We start from the raw sequence: 23,528 nt of genomic DNA, 5'->3' as shown, positions 1-23,528 counted from the left end.
TAAGTGACACCATATATTGAGGAAAGCACTCCTCTTGATCCCTGTGGCAATCATCTTACTTCCTGAAGCATGAGATTAGATTACCTCATTTTAGCATACCTACCTACAGTTACTATTCCTTGTTATACAATTACCAGTTGAAAAATACCCAACTGCAGCTGCTGATTCCGTGATCTCCCATGCTTTAACAAGAAGTTTGGAAGAGCAGCTTTTTAACCTTGATGCATTGGGTACATTTCTGCAGTTTTAGGGAAAGAGAACACATATATCAAGAGATTTTTTGCATGTGCATATGAGAGATAAATGTGGGAAAGGAAAATAAATATTTTAAGCAAATATGGAAAGTTTCTTATAGATAAAAAAAAATGACTAAGTCCTGTCAAGGATACTATGGATATTAATGAACCAAACAGGGCACACATATTTGGTTTAAGTGGCAAGAAACAACACTACAAGTTTTGAGTCAACTTCTGTTATTATCCCCAGTATAGCATTTAAATGGCAGAAGGGTGAAACAGCTGCCACAGATGAAGCCACACTGAAATACTGCATCTTTATAGTACTAATTATTTTTTATATATTCAAAGTAGAATATTTCTTTAACTAATATTGTTTATGAACTGTAGCTCAAATAGTAGCTATTTCTGCATGTGAAAGACTCAGAGAGGTAGTAATAAATGCAAGCATCAGACTCAATGATCATGAACATTTCTACAATGATATCATCACAGGGTTTTCCACAATTCTGTTCTGTTCAACTGTGCTATTTCTCCACTTTCTTAAATCCTTGCTTATCACAGTCTTCTCATGTCAGCCTCATTCCATTCACCTCTTTCCTTCTCATTTCTCTTCTAGCCTGCTCTATCAAACTCTCGTGTCTGTGCATGCCTCCTTTTTCCCTTATCTTGTATGGGGAAAAAAAACATTCAATCAAAAAATGTACTGAAAACCTAACCCACTGAAAAAAGTCATGGACTTAGTATATATTTTGTACACCTCTTCCCTTTACTTTGTAGCAGGGACATCTGGCACTATTTTGTACGATACAGCAGGGTTATGTTATCAGTTGTTCCTTAAGTGCCACCAGAGAATAACTAAACACATTAGCAATTTATTTTTGGCAGGCAACTTGCGAGACAAATTATCTACCTCCAAACACAGATATAAATAAGCATAAACCATGCAGATGTTTTCTTCCTCCCTGTCAGTGTATTTCAACTACTTCTGGAACATGCTGAACTTTACCTTTCAGCAAGGCAGCCCAACTTACAGAGGAACACAGCCCGGAAATGTGCTATTTACTCCCCTCTCAAACAAACTTTCATTATATGAAGCACATATAGGTCACCTTCCAACCAATATCAAATTGAATAAAAGGTAACAGGCTATGCAAAGAAGGTATTCATACATAAGAAAGCGCTTTCGTTGTAAGCTCTCGAAATTAGCTGATGAAGCTTGCATAAGGTCTACATGTTTACACTCTTAAAAATACCACTGTTAACACACATAACTAGTTTTCAAAAGTCTTTATCAGAAGCTGTGATTTTCAAATAATGAAATTCACCCACTTTCCTCTCTCCAAAGTGCCAGGGTAGTTCCAAGTCACAGACAATGACAAAGCATAGGTTTGACATAAGAAAGAAAATCATGTTTCCTATTGATCACAATATTATTAAAAGGAGCCACTCCACTCTGATGCGCTCACGTTCACAAGACACCTCAAGAGCAACAAGATTTACCCTATTCTATTATTCAGTACACTTCTGACTACCGGGGGGGGGGGGGGGGGAAGCCTACCTCTTTAAAATCATACAGCAAGCTTGTATTTCTCAATGTCTCTCTAAACAGATATATTCTTAACTATTTCTACAGTACCTTGCAAGATGGGGAACAATCTCTGCCAAAACCTAAGTCGACCATTATTATACCCCGAAAAGAAATTCAACAAAAAAATGCTGCCTCGATGTAACATTAACCTCTTTTTGATTATTCTTGCAAAAAAAAATATGAATTTTAGCCCACCACATTTCCTCTTTGGTTTTGCCTAGTTTAAACTTCCTTCTGTTCTGTTTATTGTAAGATTTTATGCACTTTGAACCTTCAAAGCACTGCATATGCTAAGTGTTGTTATTCCAAAGCACAGAGAGGCTCTGTGAAAAGCTACCAGAAACATTTTTCATTTGACTTTGATTTAGACACTAGAAATACTGGTTACTTCAGTTCTCACTCTTTTGCAGGCTGTACTGTCTGTGCTCCTATCGTCTTCCTTAAGGCTGAATTTTGTTCTCCTCAGACAGGTCTATTATGTGGGCTTAAAGAACTGGTGGAAATACCAGCACTGGGAAGCTGCTGAAATGTCAGGAAAAGCCTCAGAGGCTTTCTTTCAGGTGAGAGTCGCCAGAGCAATATACAGATACACTTCCCAGTAACAGATATTAATGTTTTCTCTCATTCATGAAGGCTATGACACATACTGACATCTTACTGCCGCAGAAACACTACCCAGCCAACACCCTTACAACATCCTCAGCACCATGTACCATGGCAGGTCAAACACAAGCCCCCACCTTACAAACAGATTATTTTGTAAAGTGAGTAGTGTGACATCCCTAATTCAAAATACTTTTTATAAAGTTGGTAAGACCTCCTGGAAACGCAGCCATGTCTGTCCATTATTCTCTACACCCTCTCAGTACGATTCCCACTGCCCCATACCCAGAAGTGCAGCTCTGGACCTGCAGTGCACAACCGCTGCAAGGCACCACACTGGCAGAGGTGACCAGGCAGTTCAGACTTGGCTCTGCAGGCTCAGTCATCTTTTAGAGCATTTCTGTAGTTCATCAGCCTTACTAAGAAACCATGCAGTGGATTGCTGTGACTTTAATATCTGCTTGCTGACAATATCACAGGCGTACTCTTCGCTTTCTGGTTTCATGCACATCTCAGTGAAAACTGGTAGAAGAAATAGTTAAAAAGGAAACATAAAGAAGAAAGCACAAGCAGGTAAAGGTGTTTTAGACTCTGGAATGTCTGCATTTCTACATTTTAGTTTTTTCATTTTCTCCTACTCTGGCAGCCACCAAATATTGTGAACACCCTGCTAAACTGCTCCCAGGATGAAAAAAACCCAACTGCCAAACCCTCCCAAATACATCAAGTAATTCTCAAGATAAATTCATCGATATAATCCAAGAAGATTCTCACATTCTCACTTTAGGAAAAAAAGAAACATAAAATGGACTAACGTAAGTTTTACCTCTGAATTCATCCTGTTACAATAGCAGAAAATCCTAGAAGCAAAATAAGAAGCTGAAGCCCCCATGAAAGTTGAACTAATGAACCTTTTGCAAAGTGAGTTGACCAAAATTAGCATCAAAAGCAAAAGCCACGTACTACACTGCCATCTTCCTGCTGCAGGCAATACTTGATCCCAATGAAGAATCCCTGTGGCTGTGCTCATTTTTTTCAGTGCATGGAGCCAGTTCAACTCCTTTTGATTTTGACAGGTTCAGCCCTGGAAATAAAAACCTATTTTGCCTACCCTTTCCAATGGTGAGGTAGGAGTAAGGCATATTTTTGGACTTTAACATGCAAAGTCCATAACTATTATGTCAAAAATCTTGCTACTAACCAAGATGGTTCTTTGTGCAAAAATTTAGCTTCTCCAACTAGCTTTCACAGTGATGAACTCAGTCATAAATACTGATTTATTGACACTTCATTAATCTATCTAAAATAAATTTAAACTCATTTTTATAATTATCATTACTCACTAACACACACCTAGAATTGGGAAGCTGTCACTAAATAAATATTTCCTAATTATGAATGGATATATATGGATATATATGGATATACATGTATAAATATAGGTACTCATACACACACAAAAATAAATGCATTGGATGCAATAAACCAATACATCAAAAAAGGTGAGCTTAATGGATAGTCTTTAAGTGAGCTAACCCTTAAAAGTGCAAGGAATAAAACTTAACATGAAAAGGCTCTTGTTCTCATATTTTATATAATAGAAAATAATAAATCACAGTATTACAATAATTACTTTAAATGCATTGAAAAATAAGGTTATAATTTTTGAAAAGTATTTTCTCTCAGGAATTCTGCAAAGCTGTTATCAAACTCCAAAGATTTTGCTTCTCCTTTATTTGTGAAGGCTTTGATGGTTTGTGTTAGGGACCCTGACTCGATTAATCCCCAAAGGACAGAATACAAATCTCAGCTGCTGCAGCAAGCAAAATAGGTATGAAAAGCTCTTGAGACTGACTTTCCTACACAATTTGCTGTCCTTCTATTTCTATTCTAAGAAATACTGCCATAACTCTCTTCTATGATACTTCTGAACTTTTTTCTAATTCTCATTCTGTAAATTAGTTGAAAAAATCTTAAATATGGCAGAATAAAATAAGAAAAAACAATAGACTCCCAAACCAACACAAATAACTGTTAAATTATTATTTCTTTTAAATAAAGCAAGAAAATAATGCAAAGCTGCATTTGATAATCTATATGTAAAACTGGCCTGTCACTGTACCTTCATTTTCCTCTTCATATCAGAGGAAGCAGGATCACATATAATACCTTTCCTGACAGTGCTGTTGCTTAGTTAGTCAACAAGTAAAGATAATGATAAAAATAATTGAGCTGGGCCTTCAATCTCTAAAGAGAGGCATCAACACATAGGATATTCTCACAAGCTATGGGTTTCATACACTGTGAATGGAAAAAGGGACACTGAGGTATTCTGCAAAGAAGGACTATATAGGACTTTGGTTTAAACTTAGACTATAAATGCTACTTAGTTTATAGTAAATGCATCTATTTTTTTTAAATGTTTATACGAAATTGATGATATATCTAAACATATGTAAATTTTAACTATTCCCATTTTAACATAAATTTTAACGTTCCCATTATGTGGCACTATTTTTTTCCAATGATGACAGTTGGCATATGAAAGTTAGAAAACTTTTTTCTCTCGTCCTTCCCTGAAGAGCCAAGAGGAAAACATATATGACATGTAATACACAACTTCTGCATTTAGGTGTAACAAATACACAACCATGACAAAGAGTCAAAAAAAACCACCAACAAGACAGTAACAGAAAGTGATATGTTAAAAATATTTTTCTACAAATGGCAGTATTTAAAATACTCTGCATGCAGTATTTCTTCATCTTGATCCGCAGGGAGAAGACAGACTTCTCTCTGATGCTTTGTCGTCTTCTTTTCAAAAGCTGAAAGCAGGCAATTGCTAAGACAAAAATGTATTGTCAATGTTTTCAATACACTAATATTAAACAATCAAACCTGCATTACAGCACTGTTGAATAGCACTTGACAAAAGCATAAGTTGAAAATTGTTTTGCAGACATCCCAAAACTAACGGCTTCCACTGAGTTTTCTAATGTTTCACATCTCTTTGTCACTTAATGGGCCACTCATCTTTCATTCTCCTCATGAGGGAGAGTAAGCAGTACATTCCAAAAACACTCGTTTCCTTACCTCACGCACGATAAAGTGACAGATTGAGACACTCTCCCAAGAATTTTGAGTGAAATACACTCACAACATGACAACATTCACAGCACAAAATTCCGAAGTACTTAATAAATTGTCAATAACTACAGGAATATATGAAGTCATCAAGTAAAAAAAATCTTGCCATTAGTTACAATGAAGAATGTGCAATCCTGCAAAACACTAAACGTCAATTATACATAATCTTTTATTTATATCCATGAGACTGATCACAACCTACGTAATCTGTGTTGCCCAAAAACAAGACATAGGAACAAAGCTATTCAGAGTCCCACTAGCAGGACAAAAATAACTTGTTAGACCTGAGGATGTTCTAGGGGTTGGGTTCACACCTATTCAAAATTTGGATCCAGACATCTCTTCTTATTTTGTCTTGTACTTTCTACTCCTTTCCTTTCCCCAGATGACACCATTCATTTAACTTGAACCATTTCCAGAATAATACATGAACACAGAGGTTGACAGAATTTGTTCATGTAGGGTCCCTCTCCTCTGCAGAATTAGCCATCAGGAAACAGGTACATTTTCTGAAATTTATATTTCTTTCTGAAGGACTGAGAACTCACTTCAGAAACAGTGCTGGGCAAGAATGTACTCTTAACTGTACCAACACATTGCAAAAGTACTGTTAATGCCATCATATTGAAATGAACTCCCTACATGTAGCGATGGAACTGGGAAGTCAGTAATGCATTTTCTCTAATAGCTCTAGGTTTTGTTCTAGTTTTTTTCCTTCAGACAGCAAATATTAAATGCTTTCCTGTGATAGAATTTTTTATTTTAAACAGAAGAAAATAAATGTTTTAGATCATACTGCTGGAGCTTCCAGCAGACATTTTATGAGAAGGAATCTTCTCTTTTTCTTGACATTGACATTCAAGATTAGTTCCATTTTCTTCTTCCTAATTAGCTTTTCCGAGACAATTGTATATTTGAAACAGAATACTTTTCCTCAGGGCATCGAAAGCTTAATCTGTCCAATTTCTTTTCAACAGACACTGAAAACAAAGCAGCGTATTGTAACTGTGTGGGGAATTAAGAACTATGTGACATAAAAAATGGAAAAAGCACTACATAAATAAATTGAACATAGACAGCAATAAAAATACAATAATGAAAAATCATTTAAGCCACATTATTAATACCTGACAGAACTGCCTGTTCATATTAAAGTCTGTTTGCCTTTCAAAGGAGGTTAAGACACTGAATTTACACAAAACAGAGGATTTTCATATTCACAACACACTGAGTGATTAGCATTAAATCATTTAGAAAATCTTCAACAATCACTTTATCCAGCAGTCTTCATTCTGACTGCAAAGATTTTTTCTTAAACTTTGATCATTCTGCAAAGATATCGTCCCTCACCTAACTCTTTACTTTTCTGATATCTGAAATATAAAAATCAATAATGCTAAGCATACAATTACAATGTGATATGGTGATAAACTGTAAGGCTATTAATGACTTTTCAGATAGAAGTTACACTTGTAAGTCTTATCAATGAAAGTAACAGCTGGGCCAGCTTTTGGACTCTGATCAACAAGTCACTAAGAAAATAATTGCAGGTCTTTATTTAAAAATTCTTGAGAATTTAATTAATAATAATAATCTTTGTGGTGAATTGCACACTACCAACCTAGCAGAAAAAGAGCTCTACAGAATGTTTTTTTAGGACTGCTAACATGCAGACTTTCATACATAGTCCACAATAATTTCTACTGTATCCCATTTATAGATATGCTGCATACATACATGGGTAAACGGGGGGTTGTACTATATGTATATACATGTGTGTGTATATATATACATGTGTATATATATGTATATATATACATGTATATATTATGTACTATATGTATATACATGTATATGGATATATATTTAGACACTATAGAACTTCTCAAAAGTGAATATGCATCTCACTCCTGTGTAGAGTTAAGCTTCAGCTGTGCCTCTTAAACAGAGTTCAGAAAGGTACTTACTGATGTGTAGAGGAAACCTTCTCCATTTAGGGCTATATACAACCCAGTCTTTACACCCTGGATAGCAACAACTCGAAGTCCCACTGGTATAAGGTTGAATAAAGCTGTGAAGAAAAAAAAATGACCAGATATGAATATACTACAGTGTCATGGTTTATCCCCAGCTGGTAGCATACAGTTACTACTATATTCTAATAAATATCATTAGTAAAAAGAAAGAAGACTTCTCCCTGTATATTTTTTTTCTGATTTTAAAATGAAACTAATTCAGGAAATCTTACTTCTAGCAAAGTTAATCCTTATAATTAAAGCCTAACTATCTATCTAGCAAGAAGTTCTGCAATAGTTCAGTATTTGGCACAAGGCTAACTAGCAAATACAAAGCACAGCAGACTGGACTGTAGTCATTTATGCAGCACTGCAGACATGAGTATTTCAGACAACCTGGAAAGAGTCAGAGCCCAAAATTTTTCATCAGTGTAGACTGATTTTCAGGATAATACTTGTGAGATATCCTGCAAAAAAACATATCTCAGATTCTGGGCATTTTTCCAGTTTTGGAGTAAGATGTGCTCTCTTTAAAGATTGCTTTCAAGGGGTCTGTGGTTTGAAATAAAAAAAAAACCTTGCTTTTGTGAATTACATATTTGATACAAGTAGTAGTACACAGGCATTACAGAGGTAATAAAAGAAGCTTATCCTAGTCCAGAGAAGCACTGAAATATGTGCTTCACTCTAAAAGTGCATAAATGCTATTGAGCTGAATATAGAACATGCTCAAAGACTGAAATCCGCTGGGCAGGGCTCTGTGTGTGTGTGTAAATATTAACCCGAGCTAATAGTAGATACTCTAGCAATAGTATATTACCTTTGTGAAAAAGCCACAGCTTTGATTAGTGTCTGAAAGAGACCAGTGTGAAGAGTGGGAGTTTATGAGCCTCACCACAGAACAACAAAAGTGATACAAGTAGGAGACAGACCAATTCTTCTAATAAAAATTATGCCAGTACACACCAATATGAAGTTTACTGACTCATACTAGGAAATCAGATGCAAAGCACACATTAAGCAGCCTTGGAAGAAAAGATTTGGACGAGCCAGAGTTCATGCTAAGTGTTTTTCCACTGTGGATGAATCAAAGATTCACAAGTCCTTGGATGAAAACCAAAAACGCAAACCGTGTGCGTTGTCCACATGCAACTAAGCCAGGTCTCAGGAACACCGTAACACCTACAGTGAGTTCCTCAAAATTTAGGAAGAACATTCATAGATGTGACCAGAAAGTGCACCCTATGAGCTATCTGTAATTAGAATGTCAGGGGTAAAACCCAAATCAAGAGAAAAAGGGTCACGTAATTGCACTGGGTAAGTACATTTTCTCAAGGTGTGAAAACTCCTGGTTGGCCAAAGGGCACAAAGCCACAGATTGTTTATGATGAAGATGATCAAATCTTTACAACTGAGAAAAAACGTAGGTTGACTACTAGAAAAAACACCTTCAACATTGTTACACAGTAAAAGAACATGTAACATAAAATCTTTCTAGGAATGCACAAAGCCAGCATGAAGCTAGGAATTGCAGCAGAGCACTTTCTACAGCTGTAGATAGAAAAATATATTCAAAAGAGCTCTGGAAGAACAGAAAAAGAAATGGGTTTACAAATAAGAATAGAAGTGATGACATCAGACAAGAATTGGCACAAATATATATTTTCATTTCTATAGTTTCCACAAAGGTCTCCAACATGATAGGATCTTACTGGATACGGGGCACAGACAAGGTTCCCTCTCTAACCTACACAAGATAAATGTAAACCAGTGAAATATGGCACTCATGGACAAGATATCCTGAGAGTATATAGGCTAAACATTGAATGACTGGAGGGCTTTCAAATGTTCAATATTGTTTGGAAGTTAAAAAACCAATCAGCTATCACCCTGAAATGAAATGATGTCAACACCAGCAAAAGCACTACTGTTGGTAGTGGAGGGGCAGTCTGCCACAGCAACACTAGGTTTCACATGGCAGTTCAGTTTATTTTTTTTCTAGAAGAAAAGAAATTGCAGGAGGAATCCAAGATAGGAACACAATGCTAGAGGGAGGGCAGCAACAACTGAGGGGACACCAGAACGGAAAAACCAACAATACTTGTAGAAAGAAAAGAGGTGAACACAAAAGACAAGTCAGCCATGGAAAGCTAATGAAAAATAACTCCAAATCATAGTGGTTCAGCCAAAACTTCTGGTACCTAGATATAATTTGCTGTATTACTAATAAAAATAAAGCAGCAAAGGTAGAAAAAAAAACCCCAAACAACCACCATTGAATTAGAGGCCTGTAACATGGCAGTGTTTTATGCAACCTATAAAATTACTAGAGCGGCTTATAGTTGCTGGTGAATTTAGAAAGCACTGAGGAGGGCATGTAATGTGTCTTTTACTGACACCAAGTTTTAATTGGAGATTGTCAGAGCTCCTGTAATTAGTCTAAGACCATAAAATTTTAGAGTGTGATCTGAAATGCTGCAATTCTGCACATACAGAATATTCAGTAACTTCCACAAAATCTTTCAGATTTGGGTGAAACTAAGAAGGCCAGTCTACATTCAATTATTGATTGATAAATGCTCAGCAATGTGCTTCATGGTGAGGTCAGCAAAACATGCACCAGTAAGGCACAGCATGTGGTTTTTACATGCTCTGAAGCTGGCCAAAGAAAATTCAATTTCCTCCAGAATGTGGCTGTGCAGTACCTTTACTGAGCAGGATTTCTATGCCCAATTACACATTTCCAACCTTCCTAGGATTCACCTGTGCTATCACTCTCTCCAATAAGAACCTGCCTTGAGAAAAGCAGAAAGCTGCCTAATTCCTGTCTGCACAGCCAAAGGTATGCCCTTATTCAAGGGGGAGGGTGAAAAGAAACACGTCCCCAGCTTCCCTCTATCTTTAAGACAATGATCCAAAACCAAAAACGAGTGGGAGTGAGGTCCCCGAACATCTTTATGTACCTAAACCCAGCCCTGTGAGTCCACCAGTGAGTTGAGAGAAGGAGCACCCTGGAACAGCCCAGGAAATATAATTCTGCCTGATGCTCAGTGCTTCCATGCCGCACGATTAAGTATAAAGCCTGGCAAATCCAACTGGAAACAAGTTGTGGGAACATCAGGGTAATCAAGTGAGCTGTTAGGCAAAAATGGTGCACGTAAACCCCTTTCTCTTTGTCAGCGCTGAGCCTGTGTATGCTCCCTTAACTCTGCTTTTTATTCTATCTAAACCACAACTGTAAAGTAAACGGTTTCTCTTCCTTTTCCTAAGCCTGCAAGCCTACTCCCACCACACACAAGATCAGAAAATGGGGGAGGGGGACAGTTAATAGCAACAACTGGCATGAAAAAAGTTACTGGTTTAGGTGGTGTGGAGGGGATTTGCAGGAACAATCCAAATCCTCCAAAAGTTTTAGCCAAAGTTAAAGTCCAATTTTTGATAAGTAATAATTCCTTCCTTGAGCAAAACACACACCCACCACATATCTTTTTCCTTTTTTTATGTAATGCCATCACGGGCTATTAACTTGAAATCTGAAATGCCTGAAATCAGATATTTCCATATCTTTATGGAAATGTATTTAGGTACAACTGACTTGTAGCTACAAGAAAATTGTCATTACAGATCACTGTTTTTTCTCAAGAAGCTTGCTAGAGACCAATTGCTTAAGGCTTATAAACTTGTTGTCTGTTCTGCATGTGCACAGCCCTGGTGTCAGTTAACAAACCTTCCCACAGCATCAAAACTCCAATCAGACCAAAGCAACTATTTCTTTAATTTATTTCCATCTGCATGCCTACAGGCAAAAATGATGACTCCATCAGTACATCTTTTAGATTGGCAATGAGTGCAGGGAGGTTGGTATTCAGAGATCCATCCATCTTATGGAGGAAACCCATTCTATCCACCTGATGTTACACAAGACGTAATTCAACTGTACTTTTTAGTATGGCTGAACATGGCCTCCATGGATCCTATCACACTGACTAAGATGATACTGATGGGAGAAACAGGCTTACCTAACTCCCAAAGGTGATGTAAATGCATGACTAAATCCCTGTGCAATTCCTTGAAGACAAACCAGTAAAAAACAGTGCAAAAATCAGACTACAAATATTTCAGCTCAGTAATCCAAATTTAACAGCATTGCAGCTGTTGTTTTTTAATCTTCATGTGCTTTATTTCTGTCTAATTATCTCCTTTACCTTACAAGGATGCTATGAACATTATTTTATTAATATCTTCAAGCCAAAATATGAGAGTGGTAGTAGTTTAGAAAGACATGAAAAAGTTAATACTTCCATATTCATTTTGGAAAATATAAATAGAGCACTAGGAGCATTCATTAAAAGATGAAAATAATATTAAATGGTTGCATGATAGAACAGCAATTCTAGCAGGTACCAAGTGACACAACAGAAGTAAAGCATGTTGCTGCATAATTAAGAAAGAGATGTGTGCAGCTCTGCCAAATCAAAGTTGCTTGGGTAATGTTAACTTTGGCATTTAAGACATTATGAAATAAGGCTACAAATGAGTAATGCTCTTTTAATCTGTTTTAAACACGACTGTAATTTCGTAGGGGCAATAGCAGCATCTGAGTGTTAAAATCAAGCTTATCACCCATTGAGGAAAGCATCAGAATTTATGATTTTTTTCAGTGGTTGTTGCCTGAGATATATTCTTCGGGTGAATCAAACTAAGCCACAGGGCTAAGAGATTCAGGGTTTCAATCTCAGAAATTAAAGAATCAGAATTGCATGTTTCCCAAATTAATTAGTTTTCCTACTAAACCTACACTTCATTCATGAGGCAAAACTCTGAAGATAGACCAAAGCCTGAAAATGAGTCATTTTGGGTGAGGAGGCAGACAAAAGGGGAATGTAACTCTTGTTACCACAAGCACAACATGAAAATCTCTTCTATTTCTTTATAATTTCTGTGTAGTAGCTTGTTTTTCCTAATTAATAATGATGAGGCCCATGGACAACACTGAAGCAAGTTCCATTTGCACCAAGTAATGCTGAGGACTGCTGTAAGGAAAATTGGAGCTAGAAAGGGACAGCTACTCTGAGTAGTAGGACCTCAGTAACCAAGCCTACAGCTTTAACCACAGTCAGCCCTGCTTTCACTGCAAACTATCCACAAAAGCAAACCAGAAAGTGTAAGGCATTAGAGGAAGAAAAAAGCGAAAACCAGCTAAACTAAGAAAAGCAATGTAATGAAGCCTCTTTCCACATATCACTAACGTTTGCAAAAAAATACAAACTGTACACACAAGATGGTTAAAGCTAACAGCCTTGATGTGGTGATAAGATTTAAAGAAACTCAGCACCATTAACCAATAGGTGCAATTAATCCCTACTCCATTACAGATCATCACTAACTTGCAAAAGATATAAAAAGAAATTACAGCAAGGAACTGAAACCCATCACTCCATATAGGTTGGGTTCTAATAGCATGACCACCAACATAAGCAAATGACAGTATGTTCAGGGATCAATTACAAGCAGTCACATTTTTGTTCCTTTTTCATGCAAGGGTTTGCGCACAGTGATACATTAAAAATCTTGCCCTCTAGCTCTGCAGACTCTAGCCTTTACTCAAACTCAAAGCAAGCTAGGGAAATGGCTTGCACTATAGCAGCTGATCAAAACCACTAGTAAAACTCATTTTAACTTCAGATAGAAGCAAAAAGTACCATTAAAGAGACTACCAAGAAGCTTTAAAGACAAAAAAAAAATTGACGTAAACAGAACCACTCAAGTTGAACAGACTACATCTTGATCTTACTTTGTGCTACCTCTCTATAACACTGTAACTCCAATAGTGTATAACCTGTTTACAGACATACATATAAAATGAGTACAAAATGATAGATGCACTTGAGGGAATTTTAACTTCAAGCACTCCTCTAACTGCTTGACACAGAATAAATTGCAAGAGCACAAAAAGCAGCAGCATGACTAAGCTTCAAACAGTTTCCTTGCTGAAGACAAAAAAGAAATCACTTCTCTGTCCCTCGCTACTTGCTCACTCTCGCTTCTCTGACACACAGCTACTCAGGTGGTCAGTGCATAACTCTTTCACAGGGTTCGGGAACAGTGAATAGCGCTGAAGACGTGTGGAAGGCTGGTAGAGATGCACACCCCTTGGCAGTATGTATTTCCCAATTTTTATGAAACACACTTTGAATGGAAGTTATTCTCACTACCAAGGTAAGCTGTCCTATTGACAGCTAATATATGTCCATCCTGTCACCCACTGGGCATATCAAATAGGCAGCCTGCAAGCTCCATGGTCAAAAGCAGGATTTTCTCCCTCTGGCAGATGCCAAAACACACTTATCAGTAAGCCTCACATAGAAGTTTTCATGATAAGAAGCTCACAAAAAAAAGAAAAAAAAAATCAGAACACTGGGAATTCTATCCATGAGAAAATTATTGCTTTAAAGTAAAAGAGAAAAGGAAAAACAAAATATGCTGTAATAAAGGAAAGCAATAAGAAACAAAAAGTTCAAGAGTAAATGTAAGGAAAAGAAGTGGAAAGAGAAAAAAACTGAGGAGAAAACCTGACAGCACAGAAGAAACAGACACATACTCAAATACCAAATAGATAAATCTTTTCAGCTCTTAATCTAGTGTTGATACATACTTACTAGCAAAAATTAAGGTGGAGATTAATTTCACATTCTATGGTCTAATCTGCCTTTCCTAAATAATATCGTAAAATTGGACTAGTGAAGAAGCAAATAACACCAGTTAAAGGAAGAAAACAAACCCTTTATGAAAAAAAAAAAAAATTGGTTTAGCCTAAAAATCATGTTGAAGTAAAACACATTATCTAACAATATTTATCCAAAATATCCAATACTGCTATCTGGTATTTGGTTGAGTTTGGACAAGTTCTATATTTCAGAATATTTGTGATATAGAATATTCACTTTTATTTTGGAACAACAAGAATGAGATGGGCAGACGGATATCCAGAAAGGCAGGGAGGCGGGGAGAGAAAGGGAAAATGACACAGTAAGCAAAGAAAGGAAGATTTGTAAAGCTGACAACAGCAAAAAGAGGAAAGTAAGGCACTATGGTCCAGTTTTGCAAAGATTCAAAATCCACAGAGTTCTAAGATTTAAAAAAACCCCTAAACAGAAATAACATTAAAACATCCCAAAATTGTTGCAGTCATACACACCTCCTCACTGAAGCTGAAAATAAGAGAGAGAAGGTGAGGGAGAGAGAGAGATACATGCTTGCACTCTATGACACATTTCTTGGACCTCTTATAGGCAAAGCTTCTATAAAAAGCAATAATGATCTTGTCTGTATAAGGTCTTAGTATCTAGTCCAGTACAGAAGTGGGCATGAGAGATGGACACACTGAGGGAAAAAAAGAAATAAGGAACAGGGTGGGGAAAAACCACTTCAAAAACAAGCAGAACAATACATATCAGAATTGAATAATTAGTTATTTTTCTCACTTTTGAAAAAAAAATAAAAATAAATTGAACAATAAAAGATGATCATGCTATCTGTTGATGAAATGTGTTAAAAATCACAGCTGTGCTTTAAGAGATTACCAGGGACCTAACCAAAGTAAAGCCGAAACCTTAAATCCCTTAGTTTTTATAGCCTAATTCCAACACTTTTGAGAAAACTAAAGGTTTATTGATCTATGCATAATAAGAAGATAAATATTTTATATTATAAATGCTTAAAATAGACCTCAAGATCACACATAAATGTTACTTAAATATGCCATTATCATTAAAATAAACAAAACACAAATGTTCTCTGCTAAACAGAACATTAAAAATCAACTGTTTCTAGAGCAAGAATAGGTTTGCTTAATTATAATTTGCAGCTGAAGTTATCAAATGTATATGTGTTCATTGAATGAAAATATGTGGCAGTATCATAGGAAAACAGTACACACTTGGCCTTTCAAGACCACTTTTGTTTGAAATATCTTTGAAAACTGCCACTGTTGCAGTCCCTACACTGGTAGGAATTCTCTTAAAGTCATCCGAACTCTTGCTAGTATAGGGACTGTAGGACCTTAAGCTATACTTCAGCAAGGTACTGTAGCATGTGTTTTAAGCAAAATTTTGGTAGACATTCATTCATTTGCTTTGCTGAATCAGGGCCTACATGACCAGATTTTTCAAGGAATTTTTGTTTCCATCTCTTTTTTTGTTATTTATTTGAAGAAATTTATGTTAAATATATAGCTTTTATAAAAAAAGTATTTAATATAATTTTACCTTTTTCATTAAATTATCAGAGGACAATCATTGGCCTAAGTATCTCACCCCTAAGGTCCACTGGCTCTTACACCTTCCCCTTCAGAGGGAATACATTTAGGCCAATGTCCTGCACAAGCCGTGCTGGTGGTCATTAGTCTTCAAATGGAGAGGACTCTCTTCCTTTTGAACACATTCAGAAACCCTCCAAAGGCATTAACATTGTGTCTGCACGTTCATACTCCAGCAATGCAATCTGCATGTGTGATTAAGACATTCCCCTGGGGCAGTCACTTACTAGAATTACTGCTGTCATCCTTGGTTCCATCGAGACTTCCATCGGGGTGCATTTGCAAGTAGTAGCCTTGCCTGCAATATAACCTGGTCACTATACCCTTGAGCTGGGGATCTGAAAGACAAACATATTTTGTCACTAGCCTCAAAACTTTTTCCAAGAGTTATCCCTGCTTCTCTCACTGTAGGAGGAAGTTTGGTGAAGCAGCATTGCCATCTTAAAAGTAAGTACTACAACAGGATGGGTCCTGATGGAGATGGAGAAAAGTCTTGCCGCAGAGTATTATTAGGTCAGTTGCATGTCCTGTTCTCTGCCTCCAACATCCTTCATTATAATTAACACAGGTAAAACACAAGAAAAAAGCACAGTAGTAAGTATAGAACCTTACAGAATCTAACAAAACATTTAAAAAACCTGGCTCATTTCATACATGTTAGCAAGTTACTCCACGTAAGTTTTAGGGACACTCGGAGAAAAAGGTCTGTCTCCTTCGACTCTGTACCAAAAGTGATAAACTTATCTGGTATAATATTTTGCAACAGTCCCATCTGAAGAGTTCCCAAGATATTTTACTGATCTAGAAGCAGATACAATTCACCTGCCCACTCCAGTTCCCCAGGAAATAAGACCCACAGTCAAGGCAAGACATAACCCTCCTTCAACAGAGGGAAAAACCTGAAAAAACCTTAGTAAGACAAAAATACATGGGAAATTCAGGTAGCTGAACAGTTAATACTCTGTCCTGTGTAATACTCTGCACTTATGAAAATTACCCAGAATTGGGCAGGAGCTGCCAAGCCACAACTTTATGATTCATCTTAAGGATGATGCCTTACCAAATCGCAAAGTAAGCTGCTGCAAAACTGGTTCAGTGCTGAGGAAGAGGATATCACATCTTAAAAAAATCAACAGCATTACTTCTGAGCAATATTGACGCTAGTATTGTTAAACATAAATTATGGGGCCAAACTCCAGGCAGCCAATACATAAACTTGTGGGGACATTGGCATTAAAATCATCTACGTTGTATCATGCTTAGCTTTGCAATAATGACGTAAAATCCTAAAGACTTTGAGACAGATATGTAATAAAATGAACAGGTGAACTTCCAAAGAAAACAGAAATTATTTCTATGCAACCCCATGGCCAGAATACAAAATCCTCCTCAAACTTGTGTATAATTGCTTGCACAATCAGTCATGCTGGGTTACTTATGTTATCCTAACAGGAGGTGAAAATAAACACTAATAAAAAATCTGCCCCTGAGTGGAATGCTCTGAACTTTTCTATAGAGATTCAGTTCTGTGTAATGATTATGAAAATGTTAAGTTTTTCATGAATATCCAAGTTAAAGTCATATTAAACAATAAACCCATCTAAATTAAAAATATAAGATTAAACTGTAAATATAATAAAGCCTGTTACTATAAATATTAACACTGCAAGACTTTTAAGGTATGGAAATAAATAATATAAACATTTGATGGTCAATATGTAAGTACATTAACTTTTTTTCTTTTCTTTTAACTTCAACTTCTATTTTCCATAGATTTTTACATTAGCAAAAGTTTCTCTTTGCATAAGAAAATCCAGAAATAATTTTTTTTAATTTATAAACAGAATGAACTGTATTCTCTTTGAATATACTGTCTTAAAGAACTTCAGATGGCTACTCTAAAGTATTTTCATAATTTAAAAATGAAAAGTGACTTTCTCTTACACAGGCACTTTTCCTATCAATGCATGCTTTCAATGTGCACTTCCAAATTGACAATTTTAAACATACTTGCTTTACACATATTAAAATGGCACCTTAAAAAGACTAAAGAAAAATATTTTTAAAATATTATTAAAACTAGAGCTTTACAAAGTATTTACAGGAAAAATATCAGCCTTCTGAAAAAGTTTATACACCCAAAGAATCATGAGTCTTTATCATCACTTGTAGCTCAAAGAAGCATTATGGTTAGGCAAAGTACAGTCAACTCACTATCACCAGATACATACATCTACTGTTTCAAGTGAAAAAATGTGAAACTTCTTACTAAGAAGTAACTTTTGAAGTTGTTCTTTATACTCATTCTATTAATTTTTTAAATTCACAAATAAAATATACTTTCTAACAACAAACTGCACAATCATTTGTCTATGTTTTCACCAAAAGTATTATTTAAAGTTAACCAGCTAACTAAAATGATATCTGAATAAAAATGATATGGTGGATAGCAATACATTTCAGCTAGCATTTCAGGCTGTGTGATGAGACATGGTATGAATCCCACATTTAATTCTTCACTCAAGGCCAAACACAACAAAATAATTATTATAGCATGAGACCAGAGGATCCTAGTCATGTGTTATATATCACCTGTATTCAGCTATAATGGTTTCATTTTCAGAGAACTGAACAGAACTGTCCCCAAAACATGGCTCTTTTACTTGAATGTTTCATTGAAAGCTGGAATTTACTACTAATAGTGTGATACAAATTAGTATTTTCATTGCATAAAGTACATCTCTGTAGATTAATAAATGGCAAATACAATTTTATTTTTTTTTCCCCCATTAAGTGTAGCAACTGAAACTTTCTTTTTACTTTTTTTCCTATGGATTATTAGAACCTTTTTTATCTACCCTCCTAGGAACATCTTTTCCACCTTAAATTCCTACCTGTCCTTAGCAAGATTAGAATTTATTATTCCTGACAAGTAATTTAATCATGCATTTTTTACCACTTGTTGATCATAAGATTTAGTTAATGTATATCACAACACTTTGGATCTACAACTCAAAGTAAATAACAACTAAATATTTTAGCTGAATACTGCTCAAAAAACTGGGGGAAGTGGACAATGTGGCATGGTATTTCTTCGATCTTAGCCAAAAAGCAGCCCAGATTTAGTGATGGAGTTGTATGAAATGACTCATTAATCTCAATGCAAGTCATAGTAAGCAATATTCAAAAAGACTACTCCATACAGCCTCAAGATAAATATCTCCAAGATGTAGCAGACAATCCTGTCAGGCAAGGAATTTATCTCTTCTCCTTGCAGAAAGATAAATTGCTCTTTCAGGTTCTTTTTTGAGACATCTGGGCTAGCAAGCAGAGAATAGCAATCCACTGGTCCCTGTATTTCTACATTGTTTTATCTACCTATTGACTCCTCATTATATTGCAGGAACAGTCTCAGCTTCAGATACTTTACAAACAAGTTTCTCAAACCCTACTTGACAACAGTTTTCTGTTTTGTTTTGGTTTACTGTCTGTAGAAAGTTGGAGTGACCAGCAAAGCCCAGAAATACCAGCAGAAGGCTGGTGTCTGCAGGTGCACTGGTACTTAATGTTTTTTAACTCCCATCGCAGTGATACAGGTAGACAGATCAGCAATTACTCTTACCCTTTACACCCCATGCACATCTTTTTCTTCCCACATGAAAGAGAAAGGGAATGGCAAGAGAATACAGCAAAATAATACAACACAAACAAACAGGATGAGAGTAGACAACCTCATCAAAGACTTCCCAGTTCATTATTTTATTATAGATATTTTGCTAGTAGTTCTCTTACAGTCCTAGCTGCCACAGCGAGATGATTATGTGAAAATTCCATTTCTATTTAATTTTAAACATCTTGACTTCAGGGGAAAAAAAAATCCTAAACCAGCAAACTTCACCATTGGATAAAAATCAAAGGACAGCTCAACATCTCCTAATGATTTTTATTGATATTTTGCACCTTGACTTCTGGTGTCGAACATTCAGTGTGACAAGTCTGCAATGCCCCACCATGGAAAGAATTATTCTGACTTGTAGTTATTAGAGGTTGTCTCTAAAATTTCAAAGACTTTGTACAGAATGAACAAAGCAATCCTTCTCGAGGCTGTCCTTCCACAGCAACCTGCATGACAGCAGCAACTTGCAGCCTGCTTTTATTGCTTTTTTCCTTGACAGTGGCGACAGCAGGATGCATGATTGCAGTTAGCATGTACACTTTGTCAGTAGGTTGTCCTCAACAAAGGCAGAGTTTAATTAATATGTCTTTTCCCTCAAATAGCGCCTATTAAAACAGCTTTGGCATTAACTTGTGACAGGCTGAGTGCAGCTCTTGCTTTAGAACAATTATGACACTTTCTGTTTTGAATTCAGAATGTTTTCTATTCACAAACAGAATGGTATTAGCATCCCCACCTTCAGAGACTGCCATGACAGATTTCTTTAGAAATTTTATAGGTTTAAAATACAAGAGGGCAAACTCATTACATATGAGTGTAAAGGATTTTACCTTTGTGTTCAGACACAGATGAATGTACAGTGCTGAAAGAACAATGATGAGTATTCCCATTGCATTTTAACACCATGAAAAATTAATCCCTTAGAATCCACTGGAGTTTTAATTTGTAGTTTTTACCATAGAAGGGCTTTTTTTGCTTATTATTATTTACTGACTCCCTCTTATGAGTAAAGGTACTAAATAAAAACCTATTCGAGCTGGCAAGCAAATGCTTAATAGTGGGTTAGTCTCACATCAACTCACATTCTTAGGGAGAATAAACTGCGCTATCCAGCCAATTACCAGTCTGTCACAAAATGAGTTCTCAGCGAGTCAAATGAAAGCTGGTATTTAGAGGTACATTCTGCTCAAATAGCATAGCACCAAACTCATGATAACAGCTGGTAGCTCAGGTCCTTCACGTTTTACTTGCATTTCCCTCCTGCAGTTTTCACTTTTGGATATTTCAGTACTGAAAAAACCCCTCGTGCTCATCCAAAATAAATCAGGCATCTATTTCTTTAAGATTTACAATAGTCACCATGACTTGACTGTCATGTCTTGCTCACTGATGTTATGATCAGCATTTTTTAGAAATTTTCTCCCTCGTCTATTAAACTTCATTTGAAATATCAAAAAGATTTATAATATGTATTAAGATTTAAAAAGCATCACACCCCAAAGAAGTTGCAACCCCCAGATTTCTTCTGAAGTTGGGAAGCAAAATACCCACACAAAGCATAAAGTGTCCCACCTAGTCCAGACCCATCTCCCAGTTAGTTTGTAAGGCCTGGGACATGTAAAAGGCCACTTTTCCTGACTTCTCACACAAGACTACCCTGACAATAGTGTTGTGGAGTGTTGGACTGGGATTCTTGCAGTCTCTCTTGCTGAAGCCATTCTACATTCTGAAATAATTAACTACCCGCCACGCATGGGATTTGAGCCTGCCCACCATACCATGAGGCAGCCTTCAGCCTTTCACTGACTTCTGCACAGAAACCTGTTGATGCTTCAGATTAACAGCTGGATAATACTCAAAACTTTAAACATGTGTCAGTACGACTTAGTATTTTAGAAACATTTCCCACTAGGCAATTCAGCTCCAGAAAGAGGGACTAAATCCCATGTAAAATTACATTTCCTTTTTGGATTCTCATTTCAAGTATTTCAGTTCCTGCTGTAATGCTTTTCGCAGTTTCCAAACATCATCTTCTTCTCAAGCATACTGTTTATGTTTAATTGCAACAGTACTCCAAGAGGTACACTCAGTACAGATGACTGCATTACACTCCTTTTGCCTTGTTTTGGCAAGTTTTGCATTGTCATCCCGGTATGTAAAAGTGCAGGATCCTCTGATACACGTTACACAATCACAAAAGCAAGCTTCCTAAAGCGAGTACGTAGCCAATGGGGAACTCAAATACAGAATTTTGTACTTCACTTAAAGGTGATAAATCCCTAAATAGGCATCTAAAAACATAATGTTCCTTCATTATTTAACTCTTCAGCTGTTCTTATGATACAGGTCTTGCATTCAAAAGCTTTATACACTCCTAACTTCTTTATTATTTTGACTGTCCTGTCACCTGCTGTGTCAATGTTTCAAAGTTTCTGATGATGTGCTTGTTACTTTCTCTCACTGTTAATAAGAAGTGACAAAATACGGACATGCATATGCTAGTGCTCTCCGATTTTAATAATAATAATTTCAATATCTCATAATACACACCAGAAAGCTAAAATTTAATTAAAAACTTGAAAGAAAAATATTTTTAGAAGAAAGTTTTGGTTTATTCAGGACAGGAGGGAAAAGGATATTATGTGAACTTAGAAAAGCAATAGCTTCCATTATTTCCTGTTCCCATAAGTAATAATAGTACTTATTCTGAAATGTGGTGGCTTTCTCTGTGCTCACTTATTTTTCTGTCCTCACAATGATTACAGGGCACTTAACTTTGGTGTTTATTTTTAACTCTACTTTTTGTCCATTCATGCCTCACATCACAAGCTCGTCTCCCGCAGAACCTCACTCTGAGAGCACATTTAAGAGAGACAGAGAGTCCTCCTACATTCCTGTGCTGTCATTGTCATCTGCACCTCCACAGCATTTATGAAATTTCTTGGTAAACTATGAAAGCAGGTCAGAGTTCTGTAAAATGGTTGCTTTTCTTGAAAGCCCAGCATCATACCCTTTGTGCTGGCGTCCTTGCCTTTGTATTGCAAATGTTTTTATGTTAACTGCAAACTGTGCTCCCTTCCATTTGTGTGCACTGATGTTGTCTCTAGGTCTTACAACACACTTCAAACTACATGAGATTTGCTTCTTGTTATGTGGTTTTACTTGAACAAATTCGATCGACAATAGAATTACAGCAACTTGGCTTCTAGCTGGGATAATTTTATCTGTTCAGATTCACAAGAATATTAGATTTAATAGACTTGTCTACAGCATAATATCTAACAGTCTTTACCAGTCATATTATTTTTGGAGGGTATTTGTTGGAAAAGGAAGAGGTTTGGATTGTTAAGAAAACACATTGTTCCAAAACCAGAATTTTACACGGGTATGGTAGTTTAATTTAAGTAACTTCATTCAATAATTTGCTTTTCTCTTCCTACCGGACCATACTGCACATCTCTGATGTTCCGATCTTGCACACGTGGGTTTGTTGGGAAATTTCTCCCTAAATATTGCCTGACACAGTTGAGCCATGTTCCTTCTAATACAGTAAAACTCAGTGATCTTTAATCTCTCAATTTCTAAAATAGCTGATGTTATATACAGGAATATTGAGAAGAAGCTAGCCTCTACTTCCAGGTTTACTTAGATAGCACTAGTCACAGTTTAATGCATTTAAATGTCATCTGACAAGCACCATCTTCCACTGGCACAAAGATATCACCTTTGCAACTATATTCGCTTTCTCAAAGTTTACTTTGAAATGCTAAAAATTCTATTGCCTAAAGTTCCATATTACAGCAGTCTTGTGATTACAATTTTTATTTGCTCTTTTCATTTTACCTAGGCTTAAAAAATATCCTGTCTTACTGAATCTTCTTGACTTAGATAAAATAATTTTCTAGTATTTTGTTTAGGACTGCTTCCTATACCTGAACATCTT

The 23,528-nt window shown here is 36.2% G+C and overlaps 1 protein-coding gene across 4 annotated transcripts in view; it reads right to left on the bottom strand.

Moving 5' to 3' along the window:
* FGF14 (fibroblast growth factor 14) overlaps positions 1-23,528 on the bottom strand; it is a 397,509-nt gene that overhangs the window by 81,889 nt on the left and 292,092 nt on the right. For 3 of the 4 annotated variants that reach the window (XM_030473576.1, XM_030473602.1, XM_030473585.1), the window contains 2 exons: positions 16,137-16,247; positions 7,545-7,648 (listed from right to left, as the gene is read on the bottom strand). In XM_030473576.1, the coding sequence (XP_030329436.1) occupies positions 7,545-7,648; positions 16,137-16,247 (215 nt within the window). The remainder of the gene's footprint in view (positions 1-7,544; positions 7,649-16,136; positions 16,248-23,528) is intronic. The other variant, XM_030473593.1, reaches the window with a different exon arrangement.

This window comes from Strigops habroptila, chromosome 2, assembly GCF_004027225.2.
Source record: "Strigops habroptila isolate Jane chromosome 2, bStrHab1.2.pri, whole genome shotgun sequence".
NCBI lineage: Eukaryota > Metazoa > Chordata > Aves > Psittaciformes > Psittacidae > Strigops > Strigops habroptila.
The sequence above is the reverse complement of the archived record's forward strand: the minus strand, read 5'-3'. Positions and strand labels throughout refer to the sequence as shown.